The sequence below is a fragment of the Aphidius gifuensis genome, linkage group LG5 (genome assembly GCF_014905175.1).
Source record: "Aphidius gifuensis isolate YNYX2018 linkage group LG5, ASM1490517v1, whole genome shotgun sequence".
NCBI lineage: Eukaryota > Metazoa > Arthropoda > Insecta > Hymenoptera > Braconidae > Aphidius > Aphidius gifuensis.
The window spans coordinates 20,261,478-20,281,448 of NC_057792.1; the positions used below are offsets into that span (position 1 = coordinate 20,261,478).

Here is a 19,971-nt window from a genome sequence, read left to right on the forward strand (position 1 = left end):
TGTTTACTTCATCACTGTTTTCTTCATTATTTTGATTAATAGATTATATTAATTCAATTTCTTAGATGACTGATTAAATTATGAAATGATGATTTTCATTAAATATATTTATGAATATTGCTGAACGCATTGATAATGCTTTATAAATTTTTTTACTTGTTTTGATATTTTTTTTTAAACTCTTTTTCATCAATTTCAATTTTTTGTCTGAATTTCCTTAATAGCTTTTTTTCTTTCGTTTTGAAACATTTTTAACATTTTTTTTCAGTACTTAATTTTATTTGAAACATTTTCAACATTGTTTACTGAGGTACTATTATTACTTTGTGATAATTTGTCTTTAATTAATTTTATGGAAAACTGTACATTTTTACAATTGATTGTAATTATTTTTAATTTTTACGGTACACAACTGGAAAAGAGAGAAATGAGCAGAATTCTTTAGGTTAACTTTGTTTTTGTACAAGTGAACATAAGTACAGGTACGCATATTTATGTAATAAAAATATAAAGATTGATAAATAAATTTCCACATTTCGACAAACAATATAACTATAATAATTGATATTAAATAATTAAAAATAAATAATCAATAATATAAATAATTATTATAGGTATTTATTATTTATATGCTTTGTTTATTTATTTATTTATTTTTATATTTTTATTACATATGCGTGCGCAGCGTATCAAATTGATTGTAAAAATAGCCGTAAAAATAACCGAACAAAAGGAAAGTGGACACTTGCATTTGCTTGCATTTAATTTTTGTAAATTGCACTAAACTGCACTTTATGCCTTATGGTCTGTACTCTCTCTCTCTCTCATACATGAAAAATCAAAACAAATCAAAATGTAAGTAACACGTTTTTTATCTCATTAAATAGGTTATTTTTTAAAATGTGGCTAATGATAAATTTTTAATTTCTAATTGTTTACAAGGAAATACGATGGACCAACAATTGGTGAAAGACAAAATGATGCTGGAGATGCTGGTGGCCAAAAAAAAAGTTCATTTAGAGCTAAAGAAAAATTTTCAACACCAACTAGTCATGAAATGATAAATCTTCGTGAAATTCAAAATTTATATTCATCTAATCTCTTTCGTTTACAAATTGAAGAACTATTGGATAATGTTAGAATAAAAGAAAAGTATAAAAATAAATTTAATGACTGGTATTTAAAATTAAATAACAATATCAATTTGATGGAAAAGCTAAAGCCAACAAATGTATGTATCATTGGAGCTTATTCAATTGGAACAACAATTGGTCCATCAGCAACGATTGATATAAAAATGGAGATACCAAGTGAATTTATTTCTAAAAATGATGATGAATATACAAAACAACATACAGCATATCTTAATTATGTTGCATCAATCATTCACGATGACATTGTAAGTGAAAAAAGTCTAACAGGAGACAGTTCATGTCCAAAATTGATGTTAACACCAACTGGAACACTGTCAAAGTATATCAAAGTACTTGTTCATTTTGTGTCATCAGTTGACTCAATTAAAATTGATGAAGCTAATAATTTATCAATTGAAATGTTAAAGAATTATCCCAGCATCATTGATGGTATAAAACTTTTAAAAATTTGGCTGTATCAAAGACAGCCAAGAAATTTAACATCAACATTTAATGGTCACTGTTTAACAATGTTCATGATATATTTATTGAAAAAAAATAAAATAAATCGTTACATGAGTTCCAATCAGGTCATCAGAAATTTCTGGATTAATTTATCAATGTCTGATTGGTCAAATAATGGAATAAGCTTGGCAAATAGTGATGAAATTAAACATAAAATTATATTCTATCATCAATTTGATGATTGTGTATTTATTGATTCAACTGGTAATCATAATATAGCTCAATCATTGACCAAAATGAATTATGAGTGGATTAAAAATCAAGCTAAATTAGCTATTGAATGTCTTGATAACAATGTCATTAATAATTTTCATGTGTTGTTCATGACACCAGTTAAATTTTATATAAATTATGATCATTTATTAATTATTGATGGTAAAAATCAATCACAACTTGATGATATTATTTCAACGTTAAAAAAAGGTTTTAATAATAGAATAGATGAAATATTTATAATGCCTAAACAAGTAGCCAACAATGAATCAATGGAAAATATGCAAAATAAAATTTACATTGGTATCAGATTAAATCCTTATACAAGTTTGAATATTATTGAACGTGGTCCAACAGCAAATGATCCAGAAGCCATTGAGTTTAAAAATTTTTGGGGTGATAAATCAGAATTACGAAGATTTCAAGATGGTGATGTGTGTGAAGTTGTCTGTTGGGAAAAAGCTAAAACACTTGCTGATAGAAGAATGATATGTCAAAAAATAACAGCATATTTATTAAAAAACAAATTTAACATATCAAAGAATGAATTTACATATATTGGTAATGAATCTGATGAATTTTTGATGTTAAAAAAAATGAAAATAAAACATTTTTCAAATGGTACTGGTGAAGAAGCTGCTTTACAAGTGATAAATGTATTTTCTGAGCTTCAAAATGAACTGTTGTCATTGACAAATTTACCATTGTCAATAAAAAGTGTTGATGGAACAAGTGGTGCATTGAGATATACAGATGTATTTCCACCACTTGCAACAATTTATAAAACAAAATTTAAATATGCACCAGCAATTGATGCTGTTATTAATTTATCATCAAGTAATAAATGGCCAAAAGAAATCGAAGCATTTAGAAAAACAAAAATTGGATTTTACATAGAAATTTCAAATTGTTTACGTCGTGAATATAATTTAAAAACAAAAGTATTAACAAATGGTATAATTGTATTTAAATGTGGTTTTATATTTCGTCTTGTTATTGCTGAAGATAAAGAAATTGTATTATTAAAACAAATTAATAATAATGGTGTTATTGAATACAAAAATAATGATGAATCAATTGAGATGGAAAAAAAATTATTTCATTTGCCAAAATTATGTAGTGCATTGCATGCTTTACACTTGCAAAAATCATCATTTGGACCAACATGTTGTCTTGTTAAACGTTGGCTATCTGCTCATTTAATTGATGATTTTTATATACCAGAAATTGTTGTTGAATTAATTGTTGCATATGTTTATTTATCACCACAACCATATGAACCAGTTCACATGCCACAAGCTGGATTTATGAGATGTCTTGAATTTTTTTCAAGTCATCAATGGAAAACTGAACCAATTATTGTCAATTTAAATAATCAAATAACAAATGAAGAAATTATTACAATTCAAAATCATTTTGCTACATTAAATAGAGAAGAATCATTACCATATTTATTTATTTCAACTCCTTATGATCATTTGAGCTCAATGTGGACAATTAATTCTCCAAATAAAATGATTTTACAACGTGTTAGTTTATTAGCTAAAGAAACATTGAAGCTCGTTGATATACAATTTAATGAAGGTATTAAATTTAACTGGAGACCAATGTTTAAATCACCAACAAATGACTATGATGTATTGATACATTTGAAGGATGAATTTAATTCAAAAAGATATCAATCATTTGATCTTGATGATGATTCAGTTGATGAAGAGACTTGGCATCCATACAAGCAACACACTGAAGAAGAAATTCCACTTGTTGAATTTGATCCAGTTGAGTGTTACTTGAAAGAACTCAGGGTATGAATCAATTTTTAATTATTGTTGATTGTTTTTTTTTATCGATTGTGATAATTGTTTATTTTTTTTTATTTACAGACTGCATATGGTGATATTGCACTATTTTTCCATGATAAATATGGAGGATCTATGATTGGTGTATTGATCAAACCATTTGCAATGGTAGAAAAAAAATTCCAAATATCAAATGTTAATTATCGTAAACTTTATGATAATGATAAATTGATTTTAAATTTACCAGCAATTATAGAAGATTTTACGATTATTGGACGTGATTTAGTTGATGATGTTAAATTACAAACAAAATTGTATTAACACTTAAACTATTATTATTAATATTGTTTCTATTATTAATTAAACAATAAGAACACTCCACTTTAATTTATTTTTTTATTGTTAATTAATAATATTTTGTAAAGTTTGAAATAAAATTAAAAATGGCATTTCAATTTCGAAATAAAATATTGACTAATTTTTCTATAATTAATATTATATTTATTGTTAATTTATTATTTATTTATTTATTATATTTTTGTTAATATTTATTGTTAAATAATGATATTAATTAATGTTAATATTTTTTTTGCTAAATGTCCTACCATACCTACTCTAAAGTCACCAAAAATAACTAAAATTTACTAACTAGTTACTAGTACTCATTACCATGCTTGCATGCTTGATTCTTAAATTTTAACAACAATCATTTCAACCTAGAATAAAAACGTTACAACAATGTCTTTTAAACAACCAATTCCTCGTGTTATTCTTGGTGAATATGGAATACCAAATGTAAGTTAATAATTAAATTAATAAAAACAATAAATTAATAAATAACAATTATATTTTAATGATTATTCAAGGCCAATGAGTATTCTAACCTCCGATCTCCAGGTCCCTGGAACATAGAAAAATACAAAGAGGTAAATAATTAATTTGCTACATAAAAAAAACAAATAAACAAATAAATACTAATGTTGTTTAATTTTTAATATAGAATATAAAAATATCTGTTGTTAAAAAAACAGAAGAAGATGGAATTTGTAAAGAAATTGAATTTGATATTGTTGGTTGTTCACATGCTTTGGCAAATGCTTATCGTCGTATAATGCTCAGTGAAATTCCATCAATGGCAATTGAAAAAGTATTTATATTAAACAACACAAGTATGATACAAGATGAAGTACTTGCTCATAGACTTGGATTGGTACCATTAAAAGCTAATCCAATGTTTTTTGATGATCCATCACCCTCAACAAATGACAATGATGAAGTGAGTGAACAAGACACATTAAGATATGAATTGAAAATAAAATGTACAAAAAATCCAGAAGCTCCAAAAGATTCACAAGAGCCTAAAGCAATTTATTGCAACAGTCATGGTAATGATTATTAAATTTTCCTTTTTATTAATTATATATTTAATAAATATGTAAACTAATTATTTGTATCCAGTTTATAGTAGTGATATTCAATGGGTACCACTTGGTGGACAAAAAAATATGTATCCAAATGGTGAAAATGATTTTGGTATGCTTGAAAAAGATATTCTTATTTGTAAAATGAGACCTGGACAAGAAATTTGTGCATATATGCATGCTGTCAAGGGTGTTGGCAAGGATCATGCTAAATTTTCACCAGTTGGTAAGTTGATTTGTTGATGAATCATCAATAAATTGTCTAATTTATTTAAATTATCATAATTTTCCTTTTAGCTACAGCAACTTATCGTCTCTTGCCTGATATCCAATTGAAAAAAAAAATCACTGGTGAACTTGCTGAGAAATTACAAAGCTACTTTAGTCCTGGTGTCATTGAACTTGTCAAAACTAAAGATGGTGTTGAAGCTAAGGTTAAAGATGCAAGATACGACAGCTGTTCACGTAATGTTTATGGAAATGATGAATTAAAAAATTCTGTTGATCTTGGAAGAATTTCTAATCATTTTATTTGTAAGTTTAATTTATTCATCTGCTATCATTATACAATATTTATATTTTGTTTATTTTTTTTTAGTTAATGTTGAAACTGTTGGTGCTATTCCACCAAATGTAATATTTTTGGAATCAGTTAAAGTTCTCAAAAAAAAATGTCGAGTTTTCCTGGAAGAACTCGACAATATAAGTTAAGAATTTTTCCAATTAAAATATATGTTGATTTAATTTTTTTAATTTATAAATTTCAAATAAAAACAAAATACATAGTTTTTTTATTTTTTTTTTTTGTTCGAATAAACAACTTCAAGTTTAATACCAATATTTTTGTTTAAAATTATTTTTAAAAAGCAAATATGAATTTTGATAAAAATCAAGAACATGAATTATTTGTCATTGATTTTTTAGTAAAACGTTTAAATTTAACAAGTGAAAAATTGGATAAATTAAAGTTAAATTTATTATCTGTTAATTTAAAATTTTTAGAATTTCCAAAGCTTATAATTAAATTAAAAAATTTATCAGGTTATCAAAAGAGTGACAATTTTTTTGATATATTTACTGGTAAAACGTGTATTTTCAGTGATTATTCATTTGATTTTATAAAGAAACTTGAGAGTGATCCAATTTGTCTGGAGATTCATAAAATAGTTGATGATTATTGTGACAGGAATGATGATAATCCAATTTGCTGGTTAAAATTAATAGTTACTGGATGTTTTTGTACAGCTGATTCAAGAGAATTTTATAAAATTGAAAATTCATATGAACTTATTGATGGTGATGATAAATCATCTGGAGTAATTGATATATGTATTAAAATATCACGTCTTGGTCAATGTCTTCAGCATAAATTCGAGACTGATAAAGAGTCATTGAGTTTTAAAGAAGTTAATTCTTCAAGTGTATACATTTGTAAAAAGCTAATTGATAAAAATGATAAAATAAAAGATAAACTTTGGACTCCAAGAATGAAAGAAACTGTCAATAAAAATATTGAGATTAGAAATATATTTGGTATTTCTATGCTTTGCAAAGATGTTTTTGAAAAACAACCAGATTCATCAGTTGATGAATCAAAAAATGAAGAGTCGACTGACAATCAACCTGATGTAAATAAAAATTTACCTTGCAATAGTGGGACGTGTTCTAAAATAATATTATCAGGTTTTAAAGACATCGAAATGAATTTAGAAACAATTAAAAGTCAAGATAATATTATTATTGATCGTCTTCGTGGTGGTTATGGTGATAAACCTAATCAATTTGATAGTTGTTTTTGTAAAGATAAACCACCACATGAATACAGTTATCCAGGAGAGCCAAAAAAACCATGTCAAGCAATTGACTGTCTATCAAAAGCCCTGAAAGATGCTGAAAATTTTGTTGAATCTATTGGAAAAATACCTGGAATGGAAGGTCTAGGTCTTACAAATCCAACTGATAGTCCATACTTTAATATAAGTCGAAAAAATTTTAAAAAACCATCTCCAAGAAATATAATTTCTATAAAACCTGATCACAAAATTCCAGATAAATTTATTGATTTTTCAAGCTTTAAAAAAAATACAGTTGTTGATAAAATTATCGAAAAAGCTAACAATATTTCTGATGAACAAAAACATGTAAATAATAATCAACAAATTGACAAAATTAATGACCTAAAAAATGAAAATTCTTCAAATATAAATGACATAAATAATAGTTTAAAAAAAAAAAAAAAAAAATCATTAAAATTAAAAAAGAAAAAGGCCAATAAATTTAATAAACATAAACAAAAATATTCAACAAAAATAATGAATAAATCTAGTAAAAATCCGTATGATGTTAAAGTAAGTAAACGGGTGTTGAATTTAGTGAGATCAGTTAGTCCAAGTGGATGTTATGGTCATCGAAGTTGTGTAGAAATAAGATGTCGTGTTCCTCGTAACATGGGCTGGTTATGGAATACAAAAAAAACACCTGGTAATATCAAGCCAAAAATTGATTGGAAACCTGGTGCAATATCACGACGTGTTTGGCAAATATTTCAATCAAAAAGAGCTGCTAAATCACTTGATGATATTGACGTGAGACCAGTTGTAATACCAATGGTTAAAGGAAAAAAAAATAAATTTAAATCAAAAAGTTTATTATCGTCATTGGCACGAAGTCAACGTGGAAGAAAAATTGATGAATTTGCAACTACTCCATCTCTTCATATTCATAGAAAAAAAGGTGACTATTATTTTACCATGTATCCAGTGAAGAAAATAAATACTGATACATCAAATGAAGATGAAGATGTTAAACCATTACAATTTAAATTAACTAAAAATCATGATGGTGATTCTGATCCTTCTGATCAGTCTGATTTAGAAATTGAATTTTCACCACCTGGTGCACTTGATAAACCATCAAAAATTATTGAATATAAACATGCTGATACTCAAGTAACACATCAAGAAATTATAAATGCTTTTAAAAGTGAAACACTTCCAGTTGTTAAAAAAAAATTAAAAATTGCTAAAAAAAAATAATTTTATAATAAATTTTCACTAGTTTAAATAAAATTAGATTAATTTTTCATATTGTCTTTTAGAGCACAGTATTTTTCTAAAGTGTTTTAAAATTTAAAAAAAATTACTTGTCTATTTTTTCAAACGTACAATCATATCAATTAAAAAAATCAATCAAATTTTTTATACTAAAAATTTTAATAAATCAAGAAACAGAAAATAATAATTTTTATAATTAAAAAAATTATTATCAATGTACTACCAAGTAGCCTTGATTATTAAATAATTTTTTTCAATTTTTTTCTCAACTTACATAATAACATGAATTTTTTATAAATGAATAAATAATTAATACGATAAAAAAAGATTTAAAAAAAAATTAATTTGTTTATAAAATAAAAGCTATAAAAAATATTTTCATTTGAATTTTAAAAATTCATATAAGTTGGCTGTAAAAATATTAATAGAACATTATCATTTGTGTGTTGCTAGCTGGATGTTGATAAAAATAAATCATCAATTTATTTAGAAAAACAATATTGTATTCGACAGCTGTCTATGCATATGTATGAGTGCAGTAAAGTACTGACTGGTTGTAGACATTTACAGTGTTTCTATATGTACATGTTCAGTCAAGATAAGATACTTGTTTGGAGCACACAAAACTCACGACCTTAAGAAGTGTAGTGTTGATATTTTTTAAAAATTAATTAACCGCTTATTTTATAATTTTATATACTGTTTTTTATATTTTTTTAAATTTTCATATAGAAAAAATATAGTGTAAATTATTTCGATTGTGTAATTATCAAAACAGTTACATTGATTTCGATTTTCGATTAATTTCTGTGAAAATTTTATTGAGGCTGCAAGTGGATTTAATTGCTCCAATTTAGGTAAATAAAATTGAGTAATTAATTAATTTTTTTGCTCACTAATTTGTTTTTAAAATAGCCATTTAGTTTTATTATTAAATTTAGAGAAAAATTGAATTTTTAATAATACAGTTTTAGTTGTTTGATAAACCTGTTTATTTTAAGTTATAACCGGCATTAATGTCAAGTTGATTTTTACTTGAATTGTTGGTTTGACCTTAATCATCATGACTAGCGGATTAATTCCGACAGAGGGGGTAGATCTCGATGTAAAGTGTTTTTTATTTTTTTTGTTATTTGTATTCAATCTGTCTGCGCATGATCGTTTTAAGGGAGAAAAAAAACGGTATTTTTTTATGATATTGTTTTTGTAATTACTAATTATGCTTGTATTTTTTAATTGGCTAAAAATTCTTGCATAAAAATTCAATTTTATCCTGGTTTTTTTTTCAGTATAATTTTTATTGATTGAAATATTTCTTTACATTAAAATTGATCATGGAATTTTTATTTTTTCGCATGAAAAAAAAAAAATTCTCTGATTGCAAAATAAATACTATTTATTTGTAATTACTTTGTTTAATATTATCATTAAATTATAATTGTAGAAACTTGATAAAAAAATCTATCGAAATTCTTGGAAAATTGCTCCGTAATTTAAAATTTTTCTCCGTTAGTTTGAATTTTTTCTCCAGGATTTCGCAGATTTTAAGCAGCACTGATATATAATTATTTTTCTAAAATTTCTTGTTGTTTATTATAATGAAATTTTAATCAGTAACGGTTAAAAAAAATGATGGAATATCTCAGGTTATCTGAGACTGGCTAGACAGTTTATCGTGAATTTGTCCTTCAACTTAACATTGCATTTTTTTCATCCAAGATAAATTACTAATGTAAAATTAAAAATACATATGTCGTTTTAATTAAGTACATAAATTTTATCGAAGATTTTTTTATTCTTTCATGAACCAATTGGAAAACATTTTAATTCAACGTAAAAAAGTCGACAAAATTTTCTGCTTGATCTGCAAAAAGTGTCGCATAAATATTTAAAGGAACTTGGAAAGCCATAGTGATCAATCAACAATTTATTATTCTTCACTGGACTAATTAAAAAGAAAATAAATAGCTATGAATAAAGCAGTGCTGACTGGATTTCATTTAACTGCATTTGCAGTATTTTCATTTGCTGTTTATTACGATTTCATGTACACAATAATACCAGCAAGAATCAACAAGTTGCACAGTGGCTATGGAGGAAAATTTAAATTTCTAACATACTGGGATGCGGTTCGTAAAAATTTAATTACCATTATTTTTAAAAATTCATTTAAATATTAATTAAGTCTTAAATAATTTACAGATTGCTCAAGCATTGTTCTTTTTAATTTGTACACTTAATGATTTTTGTGGAACAAATTCACCTTCACCAAAAACTCGACCACTTTTAAGACGAATCAAGGATTATTTCCATGCAACTTATAGCTTTCCTCTGGCTATGGTAAGATGAAGAAAATATTGAAGAAACATTATCAGCTTAATTAATTTGTTTCTCAATGAAATTGTTTCTCAAAGTTGGATAAATAAATTATGAAAATTATTAAAGTCAATTTGTTGTTGCAGTTTGTTGGTGTTACATTTTGGGCATTGATGTTTGTCGATCGTGAGTTGGTGCTACCAAAAGCTATTGATCCATATTTTCCATCGTGGCTGAATCATCTCATGCATACACTCATCATGGTTACAACAATTATCGAGATGATCATAGCTCCAAGACAATATCCAAAGAGATCACGTGGATTTTCTGGATTGCTTGGAGTCATGCTCATATATCTTGTTTGGTAATTTAATTGTTCATTTATATATTATCCAAGTTACAAAGATTGATTAGTTTATTTAAATGTTTTTCATTTTTTTTCGCTTGACAGGATGCATTTTATTTACTTCAAGAGTGGTTTCTGGGTATATCCAGTGATGGAAGTATTGTCATTACCATTGAGGATTGTTTTCTTTCTTGTTTTGTTTGCATTTTCTGTTGTTTTGTATATTGCTGGAGAAAAATTTGATCAACTTCTTTGGGGTGAGTTGTATTTTTTTAAATAAAAAATTAGACGAGCTAAATGTTGATTTTATATTAAAATTTAATTAACATTTTTACTCGTGTGTTTATTTAAAAATTAAATAAAAAAGAAAAAATAGTAAAATTAAATTTAACAAGTAAATTAATTGCTGTTTTTTGTTGATCTAGGTTCAGCAAAAAAAAATATCAAAGGAAGCAACAAAAAGAAATCAAAATAAGATAAATAATTGACATTTAGAAATATCATTGTGAAATATTTATCACATGATTTGTTGAATATATATTAAAATGAAGTATCAAAAAGTTATAATTACTTATTTTGTTAATATACACTTTCTTATTGTCAATAAGTAACTGCCTATTATTAATAAATTCTTTATGAAAAATAAACTAAATTAATATTTTATAAAACATTTTGTTTTTATCAGTTTAAAAATGCTCATGAATTATTTTATAAATATTTCTCGACACAATTTGATATGCTAAAAAGGCCATTAACATTATCAAAGAGGTAAATTTAAATAAAGTAAATCAACACCAAAAAAAAAATCAGCGACTAGTCTAGTATTGATAGCATAATGTCCTCATAAAAAACAACAATTTTATCATTGTTAAATTAAATATTTCAAGCAGACATCTAGGTCATCTAATCAACAAACATTTCCTTCGAAAATAATGTCGAAAATAATGTTGGAGTCTCACTTTTGATAGCCTGGAAGATAACAAGTAGCCAAAATAAAATCAACAAACCAAATTTAAATTTATTTCTACTCAAATACTGCTGATTATTTTTATTGAACAGGTCTTAAAATTTTTACATCTCAATACGTATTCAAGAATGAAATTATTTATTAAAAATTATCACATTTAATTCAGACAAAATCCATTGAACAAAAAAAAAAAAAAAGTTTCAACATTAATTTGAAATTTTAGTGTATATTTTATCTGATGTATTTTTAGCAATTAATTATTCATAAACACATATGTATTTCTAGATTTATTTATCAAAAAATTCAGTCGTTGAATTTTCTTGTTCATTATGACTTGATTCTTTTTTTGGGCTTTGATTTGTCTGTTCTTTTTCGATAGCAGCCAACTCGGCTTCTCGCATGGCTGAATGAATAACTGGCTCAGCCCAAAAACCCGGATTAAAAGCAGGACCAGTACCACCAAGTTCAGCTGATAGAATATCAGTTGGAAGGTGCTCATGAAGCGTGCTCATATTATTTCCATGTAGATAAATCTAAACGAAATTAATTATTACAAAATATTCAACAGAAAAAAGTAATAGTAATATTTCTATTTGAATTTTTCTATTACCTTTCGTCGTGTTTTCTCGTCAAGAAAAGGCTTAATTAGTGTTAATGTTGCTTGAACATACAATGGTGTTGATAGAAAATGAATTGCTTTAAATCTTGCTGGAAATCTTCCACGTAATGCAACAATTAAATTTTTAACTGCTGTTGCACCTAGTGCTCCACCTTGACGCAATGAAAAATCACTCCAATCAACAACTGCCACAAATCCAAATTGCTAATAATAAAAATAATAAATAATTAATAAAAGTATTCATTTAAAAAATATTGCTTTTAAATTTTACCTGATTACGTTGATCTTGTATTAATATTTCAAGAACTAAAAATATTGCACGCAATACAGAAATTGCAGGCACTGCTATTGGATCCCATTGTGATGCTAATATTATGAGAACACATCTGCCTTTTCTTTATGTATAAAACAATTTAAAAAATTATATAAATTTTATTGTCAATTAATTTCTTGTTAATGAAATATTCATGTTTATTTTTTAATCATTATTTTTATGACGATGGAAATTTTTTTTCTTGGCTTATACAAAGTTTTATGAGCAAGTCAATTAATTTATGACAATTGTCAATGTTCAAGGATTATTTTAAAATGAATTTAGAAAAATAATTGCCAAATTTATTTTAGTAAATTAATTTGACTTCAAAAATACCAGAAGAGATTTAACGAAATATTTTTTAATTTAAATTTCAATAGTGTAGTTTAATTGATTAGATTTAATTGGTGGCTATGTTAATTATTAGAATTATGAAAAAATTAATTTTTTACTCACTTGTCTCGAGCTGGAAGAACTCCAGGAATTCCAGCTCTAAGTGCTCGTTGAATTGCTGGATCTCTGGCTGTTAAATTTTCAAATATATCTGGACGATTTGCAATTTGAGCTTGATAAGCTCCAATCAATGCAGCTGTTTTATCAGCATGGTATTTTCTCGAGAAGAGAAAACGTGTTATGTATTCATCTGTGCATTTTGATAAATCTAAACAACAAGTCAATAATTAAATATTAAATAATTGATTAATTGGTATTTAATTTTTATACTTTGATAGATTTTTTTTTTCATTTTAATTGTTGATTATTTATCGAAATTTATATGAAAGGAATTAGTGGAAATTTCGATGGGCTTTTTGCAAAGAAAATTAGTTGAAAATTTTATTTTCTACTTGTTGTTAAATAAAGTAATAATTTTTATTTATTTTTTTTTTTCTTACCTACATTTGGCATACTTCGAAGTATAGCACGAACAGTTTTAACAGCTAATTTTTTATCTTTTGTTTTCATTTTTGATACATCAGGATAGATGTTTCTTGCAAGCTCTGTTGATAGTCCTCGAGTAGGATTCCACATGTATTCGCAGTATTCCGCCATTGCTTCATGGATTAATGTTACTAAAAAATTTCGAAATGATAAATATGCTAAATTAAATTTATTATCAATTGTCTCACCCCAAAGTTACATATTATAATTCGATAAATCAACATTTATTTTTTAAATTCAATTTCAAATTAACACTAAATTAATTATTTCGAATTTATTTGTATTTATTCAACACAAGAATTTAATTAACACAAAATCAAGCCTAGATCATTCAGAACATTCATCTTTAATTTCTCATTTTTTTTTTCTCAATTAAAAATTAGCTCGTTTCTAATTACTGCACGCAACAATATAAATTAGTATTATCTAATTTTTTAATTACCAGTTATTTTAAATTTTAAAATATAAAATTGATAAATTAATTTACGGCCCTAAAATAATCTCAACATTTTTATGAATTAATTGATTATAAAGCTAATTTTAATTGCCTAAAATCCATTAGAAATAATTTGTAATTCGAAATAACTTTCAATCAATGTTAAGTATTTAAAAAAAATTAAAATATAAAAATTTTTTAAAAATATTTATCTAATATATTATTCACCGTATAAATTTTATTTTTTATTTTTTGAATAATATTTATTTACTTAATCATAAATTTGAGTGAATTTCATCGTATAACACTTGTGCTAATAATTAAAAAAGATAAAAAACTAGAACACAAAAATATTCGTCTTGAAATTTAACGACGTCTCATTTGTCTTGTCATTTTAAAAACGATGTGACTCGCGACAAAATAACAATAAAATAAAACGATTTTGCTGAATAAAAAAAAAAAAATAATAAAACAATAATTTTAAAATAAAAATTCTACAAATTTTATTGCAACATATTAAATTATTATTTTTTTTCTGTGTGTGTAGATTTTTCAAGACAATATTATCACAAACACAAAAATATTCTATTGTATAAAAAAAAATAATTATAATTATATATTTCCTTCAACTAATTATCCGTGGTTATTTCGATGTCGAAAAAAAAAAATATTATACAGCGATCGATTTTAATATCCACGCATCGAGTGAGTCAACACAATATGAATAATACAAGCAGAGCTGGCATTAAAAAGTTGAGTGAAACGAAGACCTTGAACGTTGAAAAAGCCATTCATATTACAACAATCCATTTAAATATATTTAGTATTATTATCACATTTTTTCCTTCAAAATATTTCAAGCATTTAGCCAATAAATATTACACACAATTTTTAAAATAAATCATAGAAATTGTCCATCAAATTTCGATCGAAACACCAAAAAAAATCAACTAAACATTTACCAGTTAAATATTTTTTATTTTATTAAATTATAGACTATATAATTATTATTGTTATTATTATTATTTCTATGAATTATTATCAGTAAATATTTTACAATAGTTTGAAAATTAAAAAAAAAATTGATAATGTTATCTTTTATTTTTTTATCCACTAATTTGTACGTTTGACTGATTTCCTTTTGGTTTTTTTTTTTATTTATTTTTTTGTTTATTACCTGAGGCTCTTTGTTCCGTGGACTTGTTACCGCACAGGTAAGTTTGTGATGACTGACCGGCAAAGTGTACTGGGTGACTGTACATTGGACGATAGTTCTGAAAGGAAATTTTAAAAAAAATTCTCAATCGAAACCGTTACTTTGTCAATTTTTAGTTTCATTATGTTCATGTGAATTTCATGTTGTTATACAATCTTTTTCATTTTTATTTTCACCATACAAAAAAAAAAAAAAGAGAAACTTTTTATTGCATCAATATCATGGTTTAAATTGGAGTAATTTTTTTTTTTTTTTTCTTTTTAATTATCGAGTAAATTTATTGTGAATTTAGAATGAAAATATATTTACAAAAAATTGAATTATATATTTTTTTGATAATTTTTTATTGCTGTTTTGCCCTTGTGAAAGTAAATGTTGTTTGATTCACTTTGAGCTGATAATTTGGAGGAAAAAGTTGAATAAAAATTAAAAAAAAAAACGATATGGTAATTGGAGTGAATCAGAGTAAGATAAAATTAATCAAGGTAAAATTTTAAACCCAAGGGATTAATATACATTGTCGAAATGAGTAAAGATTGATTTAAAATTTCCAAAAATAGATTTTATTTATTTTTGATGGGAGGTTCTGCTGCGTGTTGCGCAGTGTCATGCGCAAAAATTAAAATTTTTCTAAAGACGTCAATTGGAACAGCTGGAGCATTGATGTCAGCTGTCATACTGTCATTGTTTATCACACACATGTTTACTTATCGATGACATGTTATGAATTTTTTATATGTAACAGTGTGTTAAAACTGTCATAGAACAAGTGTTTACAACAATTGTTCATCTAAATTGTAAGTTTTATATTTATTTTTGAGTAGAAAAATTTATTAAAATTTAAAGTGAGATCATTCGAAATAATCTAATAGCAATCTATTAATAACAAATCAATTTTTAAAGGTTATGTTTATTAAAAATATTTAAAAATACATAGTAAAAACATGATAAAAATTGAGAATTTATTTACTCAATTTTGTAATAATAATATTACTAATTAATAAATTTAATTTATTGAAAAATGAGTATTAAAAAAATTGTAGAAATATAAATATTTGTTTTGGGGATTCAAAAATTTATTTTGATAGTAAACAAAAATTGGTATATTCTTAAAAAACATTCTACTTTTTTTGATAATTAATTTAATAATTTTGTAAAAAATAATTACTATTTAATTTGAAAAATAATTTAAAATTTTAGCTTTTTTTTAAATTAAATTTTTTAAATAAAAACAGGTTTAATGCCAACAATTAAAGCTAAATATTGTTATTAATAATTGCCAATAAATTGTTTTAAATAAATAAATGAACAAGTAAAATATAAAAACAAAAAAAAAAAAGAAACTAAAATGAATTTATTATTGTTTATTTATTTTTAAAATTTTATCTTCTATTAAAAAACATATTAATTTGTTTTAGTTTGTAGAGAGTAAATTGTTTTTATTGATATTTGCTCAACCCTTTACTTACTACCCTTTGAGAGGGTTGAGAAGGGGAGAAAGTTTGACAAATAAAAAGTTGGCTTATTTATAAAACATTCAAATGAAAAATTAAAAAATTAACGGTGACATTTGTATGTTTGATTAAAAGTTGCGTCAATTGATATGTGCAGAAAATTCCAATTTCAATTAAATATTTATAAAAGAGTATAATCGAAATAACTTTAATTTTCATTTACAAATTAGACAGTAACATTGAATATTTTTCCAGGTACATATATCATTGTAAAATTAAATTAAATGAAAACAATTAAATGCCAATAAAATGGATCCAACAATTGATTCTTGCACATCGAAAAATCATGCTCCTGAAACAATCAGCATGGATTCATCAGAACAAATGATACCACCTAATAAACTACTAGATAAAACAAACAAGATTGATATTGATAAAACAAAATTAACAACAAATTCATCAACAAGTTTGACAGCACAAAATTCAGCATTGTTGCCTGGTCAAGTGGCTCGTGTTAATTTACAACAAAAACCAGCTAATTCTTTGGCAAATTCAAGTAGTTCTGCAACTGGTAAAGTCATATTGTCGATTAAAATAAATCTCTTCTTTGATAATCCATTAATTTTACCATTCAATCAAATAACTTGTTTAAATTTCTTCAGGAAATCCAAGAAACAAAACAGCCCTTGCACCTGGTCATAGCTTGATGGACTGGATCCGACTTGGTTCTTCTGGTGTTGATCTAACTGGTTTCAAAGGAGTTCCACAATCCATTACATTAAAAGAACTTGCAAAGCATAATCAAAGAAATGATGCATGGATTGCCATTCGAGGTATAAAAATTTAATAAACATAAAGCAATTAACAATTAAATTAATTTTATTTCGTTTGTTAATTTATGCAGGTGTTGTGTATAATATAACGAGGTACATGGACTTTCATCCTGGTGGTGTGCCTGAATTAATGAAAGGTGTTGGTACAGATGCAACAAAAATGTTTGATGACGTGAGTTTAATAACTGAAAAAAAAATATAGCTAATTATTATTTAATAATTTTAATAGATTTTAAGTAACTTCGTGTACCTGTAGATTGTTGTTTCTAGGTCCACGCATGGGTCAACTATCAAAGCATTCTTCAAAAATGTGTTATTGGCCAATTATGTAGATCAAAAATCAATGAAATTATACCAAATTTAAATTGTAAAAATAGTATACTATCTAAAATTTTACCAACTGCACGTGGTGAGTATTTTTTTCTTGTAAATTGGCTAATAATTTCGTTGAATTAATTATTAAAAATATATTTTTAATTTATTATTAATTGGAATCATCAGATTCAAGGTGTAAGAGATTGTTCTATTGATTGATCATAAATTTCGATTGACAATTTAATTTATATTTAACTGTGTAATTTAATTGTATCAATATCTAAAATATAAACAATTAATGTCTTTAAATTGACAATATTCTAGAAATATTTAAACAATAATTAAAATCAATTAAAAAGCTGATTAACTTGATGAATAATTTATAAAAATAATCTCTCATATTTTATCAATCAACTTGTCTAAATTAATCATTTAAATAATTTAATTTTGCCTTAATATTTAGGCTCAACAGTGGAAAAAATACCAAAGCCATTATCATCAGTCCTTGAAATAAAAACCGACTGGAAACAAACAACAAATAGTATATCATTCTGGTACAAACCAACACCAGAACAATATTCTCTAACTTTCCGATTGATTTGTCATAGCATGACGGAATTTGTGATAAATATACATCTACCAAATGGATCAATTAGACATGAATATGAAATGATAAATAAAATACAATGGCCTCCACAATATCGTAAATCATTTGATACAATGCAGCTTGAATTTTGCTTTAAAAAAGAAGATAAAAAATTATGGAATTCATATGGTAGTCGTATTGTTGGTACAGAAAAAAAAGAAATTGGAAGAATATATCGTGACTGGAAAGTTGTTAGTAATAAAACACTTTGTGAGTCAGTTAATTTTTTAGTTCTCAAGGCTGACCAGTACATGGAAATAATACCAGTTGGTAGACATGTTGAAGTTAAAATAAATGTATCAGGTAATAAAATTTTATTTTAACATTAAAATATTATTTTTAATTGATTGTTTTATTTATCTAGGAACTGAAGTATCAAGATCTTACACACCAGTACCAGCATCATTTGAATCAAATGATGAATCACAACAGCCAAGCTCTGATTGTATATGTTTAATTGTTAAATCTTATCCTGATGGTGCACTGAGTCCATCATTAACAAGCCTCCAACCAGGAAATTACGTGACTTTGAGTAATTGTTTGGGTACATTTGTCATTGAGTCTTTTGATGAATATAAAATTGTAAATATGCTCGCTGCAGGAACTGGGCTAACACCGATGCTTGGCATTATTCATAGAGCATTAGCTCGTCGTAATGTGTAAGTTATTATTAAATAAATCAATCAATAGTTATTTTAATAATTGTTTTTATTTATTTTCTAGCTCTTCAATTAATCTGCTCAATTTTAATCGAGAAAAAAAAGACATTTTCTATGAAGAACAACTCAATAATATATGTCTTGATACACGGTATATTTTGGAGCTTTTATTTTAAATGAAAATATATTTTTTTTGTATTAATTTTATGTTTTGTTATTAGGGTCAAAGTTATTCATGTACTGTCTCAACCTAAAGAACCTTGGGAAGGTAAAAGAGGATTGGTTACTGAGAATTTGATTAAAGAAATCATTGGCGTTGGATCCAAGCAAGCTTGTGTCTTTACATGTGGTCCTGTTGGTTTTTTATCCGTCACAAAAGGGTAATATATCTTTTTTTTTTTTTGTTATTTTTATAATCTCTTTTAAATACTTATTTGTTTGGTTGATGTACGTGATTTATGTCACAATTTCGATCACGATCTAGAACGTGTCTGGTGATAACAGTAAAAATTCTTTAGTATGCCAAAAGAAACTTACAGTTAGTAAATTACAATAAGAATAAAAAAAGTTACCCTCCAGCAAAATTTACATTCACGATCATTGTTTTTTCGGTCAACGTGATTAATTGGCCTATTTTATTTTCCAGATTTCTCAAAAACTTGGGATGGAATTCTTCACAAATGCACGAATTTAATGGATAAATTCTTCACCGTACAAAAATTTATCAGTGTTTGAATTTTTCTAGATAAAAATATTGTCAAATGGTAA

The 19,971-nt window shown here is 25.2% G+C and overlaps 5 protein-coding genes across 9 annotated transcripts; 4 read left to right on the forward strand and 1 right to left on the reverse strand.

Moving 5' to 3' along the window:
• The first annotated feature begins 610 nt into the window (after window positions 1-610).
• On the forward strand, window positions 611-4,039 carry LOC122858411 (nucleolar protein 6-like). Its single transcript, XM_044161294.1, has 3 exons — window positions 611-855; window positions 943-3,676; window positions 3,755-4,039. Coding segments are annotated over exons 1-3 (2,973 nt in total). The 5' UTR covers window positions 611-853; the 3' UTR covers window positions 3,992-4,039.
• Window positions 4,040-4,337: 298 nt separating this feature from the next.
• LOC122858414 (DNA-directed RNA polymerases I and III subunit RPAC1) lies at window positions 4,338-6,302 on the forward strand. 2 transcript variants are annotated; one of them, XM_044161301.1, is made up of 6 exons: window positions 4,338-4,465; window positions 4,537-4,596; window positions 4,671-5,055; window positions 5,129-5,317; window positions 5,389-5,625; window positions 6,191-6,302. In XM_044161301.1, exons 1-6 carry the CDS (start codon window positions 4,409-4,411, stop codon window positions 6,211-6,213), a joined length of 951 nt encoding a protein of 316 aa, XP_044017236.1. In that variant the 5' UTR covers window positions 4,338-4,408; the 3' UTR covers window positions 6,214-6,302. The 2 variants fall into 2 exon arrangements, with proteins under 2 accessions (XP_044017236.1, XP_044017235.1); XM_044161300.1 differs by lacking the exon at window positions 6,191-6,302 and adding an exon at window positions 5,690-5,927.
• A 1,029-nt stretch (window positions 6,303-7,331) lies between these two features.
• Window positions 7,332-11,471, forward strand: LOC122858416 (androgen-induced gene 1 protein-like). 2 transcript variants are annotated; one of them, XM_044161305.1, is made up of 6 exons: window positions 8,563-9,001; window positions 9,987-10,273; window positions 10,347-10,484; window positions 10,607-10,824; window positions 10,912-11,063; window positions 11,232-11,471. In XM_044161305.1, exons 2-6 carry the CDS (start codon window positions 10,115-10,117, stop codon window positions 11,279-11,281), a joined length of 717 nt encoding a protein of 238 aa, XP_044017240.1. In that variant the 5' UTR covers window positions 8,563-9,001; window positions 9,987-10,114; the 3' UTR covers window positions 11,282-11,471. The 2 variants fall into 2 exon arrangements, 1 of the variants encoding a protein (XP_044017240.1); XR_006374294.1 differs by lacking the exons at window positions 10,347-10,484; window positions 10,607-10,824; window positions 10,912-11,063; window positions 11,232-11,471 and having other exon boundaries at window positions 7,332-9,001; window positions 9,931-10,109.
• Window positions 11,472-12,055: 584 nt separating this feature from the next.
• Window positions 12,056-15,600, reverse strand: LOC122858413 (clavesin-1-like). Of its 2 annotated transcripts, none has more exons than XM_044161298.1 (6): window positions 15,258-15,600; window positions 13,599-13,775; window positions 13,162-13,366; window positions 12,664-12,787; window positions 12,384-12,596; window positions 12,056-12,306 (listed from the first exon to the last, which is right to left on the reverse strand). In XM_044161298.1, exons 1-6 carry the CDS (start codon window positions 15,340-15,342, stop codon window positions 12,061-12,063), a joined length of 1,050 nt encoding a protein of 349 aa, XP_044017233.1. In that variant the 5' UTR covers window positions 15,343-15,600; the 3' UTR covers window positions 12,056-12,060. The 2 variants fall into 2 exon arrangements, with proteins under 2 accessions (XP_044017233.1, XP_044017234.1); XM_044161299.1 differs by lacking the exon at window positions 15,258-15,600 and adding an exon at window positions 14,352-14,521.
• Window positions 15,601-15,663: 63 nt separating this feature from the next.
• On the forward strand, window positions 15,664-19,967 carry LOC122858412 (cytochrome b5 reductase 4). Of its 2 annotated transcripts, XM_044161297.1 has the most exons (11): window positions 15,664-15,781; window positions 15,857-16,093; window positions 17,006-17,321; window positions 17,413-17,583; window positions 17,655-17,755; window positions 17,854-17,992; window positions 18,362-18,847; window positions 18,909-19,203; window positions 19,268-19,354; window positions 19,425-19,583; window positions 19,850-19,967. In XM_044161297.1, the coding sequence occupies exons 3-11, from the start codon at window positions 17,060-17,062 to the stop codon at window positions 19,902-19,904; spliced, it is 1,755 nt and encodes a 584-aa protein (XP_044017232.1). In that variant the 5' UTR covers window positions 15,664-15,781; window positions 15,857-16,093; window positions 17,006-17,059; the 3' UTR covers window positions 19,905-19,967. The 2 variants fall into 2 exon arrangements, with proteins under 2 accessions (XP_044017232.1, XP_044017231.1); XM_044161296.1 differs by lacking the exon at window positions 15,664-15,781 and having other exon boundaries at window positions 15,832-16,093.
• Window positions 19,968-19,971: the final 4 nt, after the last annotated feature.

Coding starts and splice junctions, on each gene's coding strand:
- LOC122858411 (XM_044161294.1), top strand. Junction 3,677..3,754: donor GTTACTTGAAAGAACTCAGG/GTATGAATCAAT, acceptor TTTTATTTACAG/ACTGCATATGGTGATATTGC.
- LOC122858414 (XM_044161300.1), top strand. CDS start 4,409: ATGTCTTTTAAACAACCAATTCCTCGTGTTATTCTTGGTGAATATGGA. Junction 4,466..4,536: donor GTGAATATGGAATACCAAAT/GTAAGTTAATAA, acceptor TGATTATTCAAG/GCCAATGAGTATTCTAACCT. Junction 5,626..5,689: donor AATTTCTAATCATTTTATTT/GTAAGTTTAATT, acceptor ATTTTTTTTTAG/TTAATGTTGAAACTGTTGGT.
- LOC122858416 (XM_044161305.1), top strand. CDS start 10,115: ATGAATAAAGCAGTGCTGACTGGATTTCATTTAACTGCATTTGCAGTA. Junction 10,274..10,346: donor TTCTAACATACTGGGATGCG/GTTCGTAAAAAT, acceptor AATAATTTACAG/ATTGCTCAAGCATTGTTCTT. Junction 11,064..11,231: donor ATTTGATCAACTTCTTTGGG/GTGAGTTGTATT, acceptor TTGTTGATCTAG/GTTCAGCAAAAAAAAATATC.
- LOC122858413 (XM_044161298.1), bottom strand. CDS start 15,342: ATGTACAGTCACCCAGTACACTTTGCCGGTCAGTCATCACAAACTTAC. Junction 13,776..15,257: donor CACGGAACAAAGAGCCTCAG/GTAATAAACAAA, acceptor GAAATTTTTTAG/TAACATTAATCCATGAAGCA. Junction 12,597..12,663: donor TACAAGATCAACGTAATCAG/GTAAAATTTAAA, acceptor TTTTATTATTAG/CAATTTGGATTTGTGGCAGT.
- LOC122858412 (XM_044161297.1), top strand. CDS start 17,060: ATGGATCCAACAATTGATTCTTGCACATCGAAAAATCATGCTCCTGAA. Junction 19,204..19,267: donor GCATTAGCTCGTCGTAATGT/GTAAGTTATTAT, acceptor TTTATTTTCTAG/CTCTTCAATTAATCTGCTCA. Junction 19,584..19,849: donor TTTTTATCCGTCACAAAAGG/GTAATATATCTT, acceptor TTTATTTTCCAG/ATTTCTCAAAAACTTGGGAT.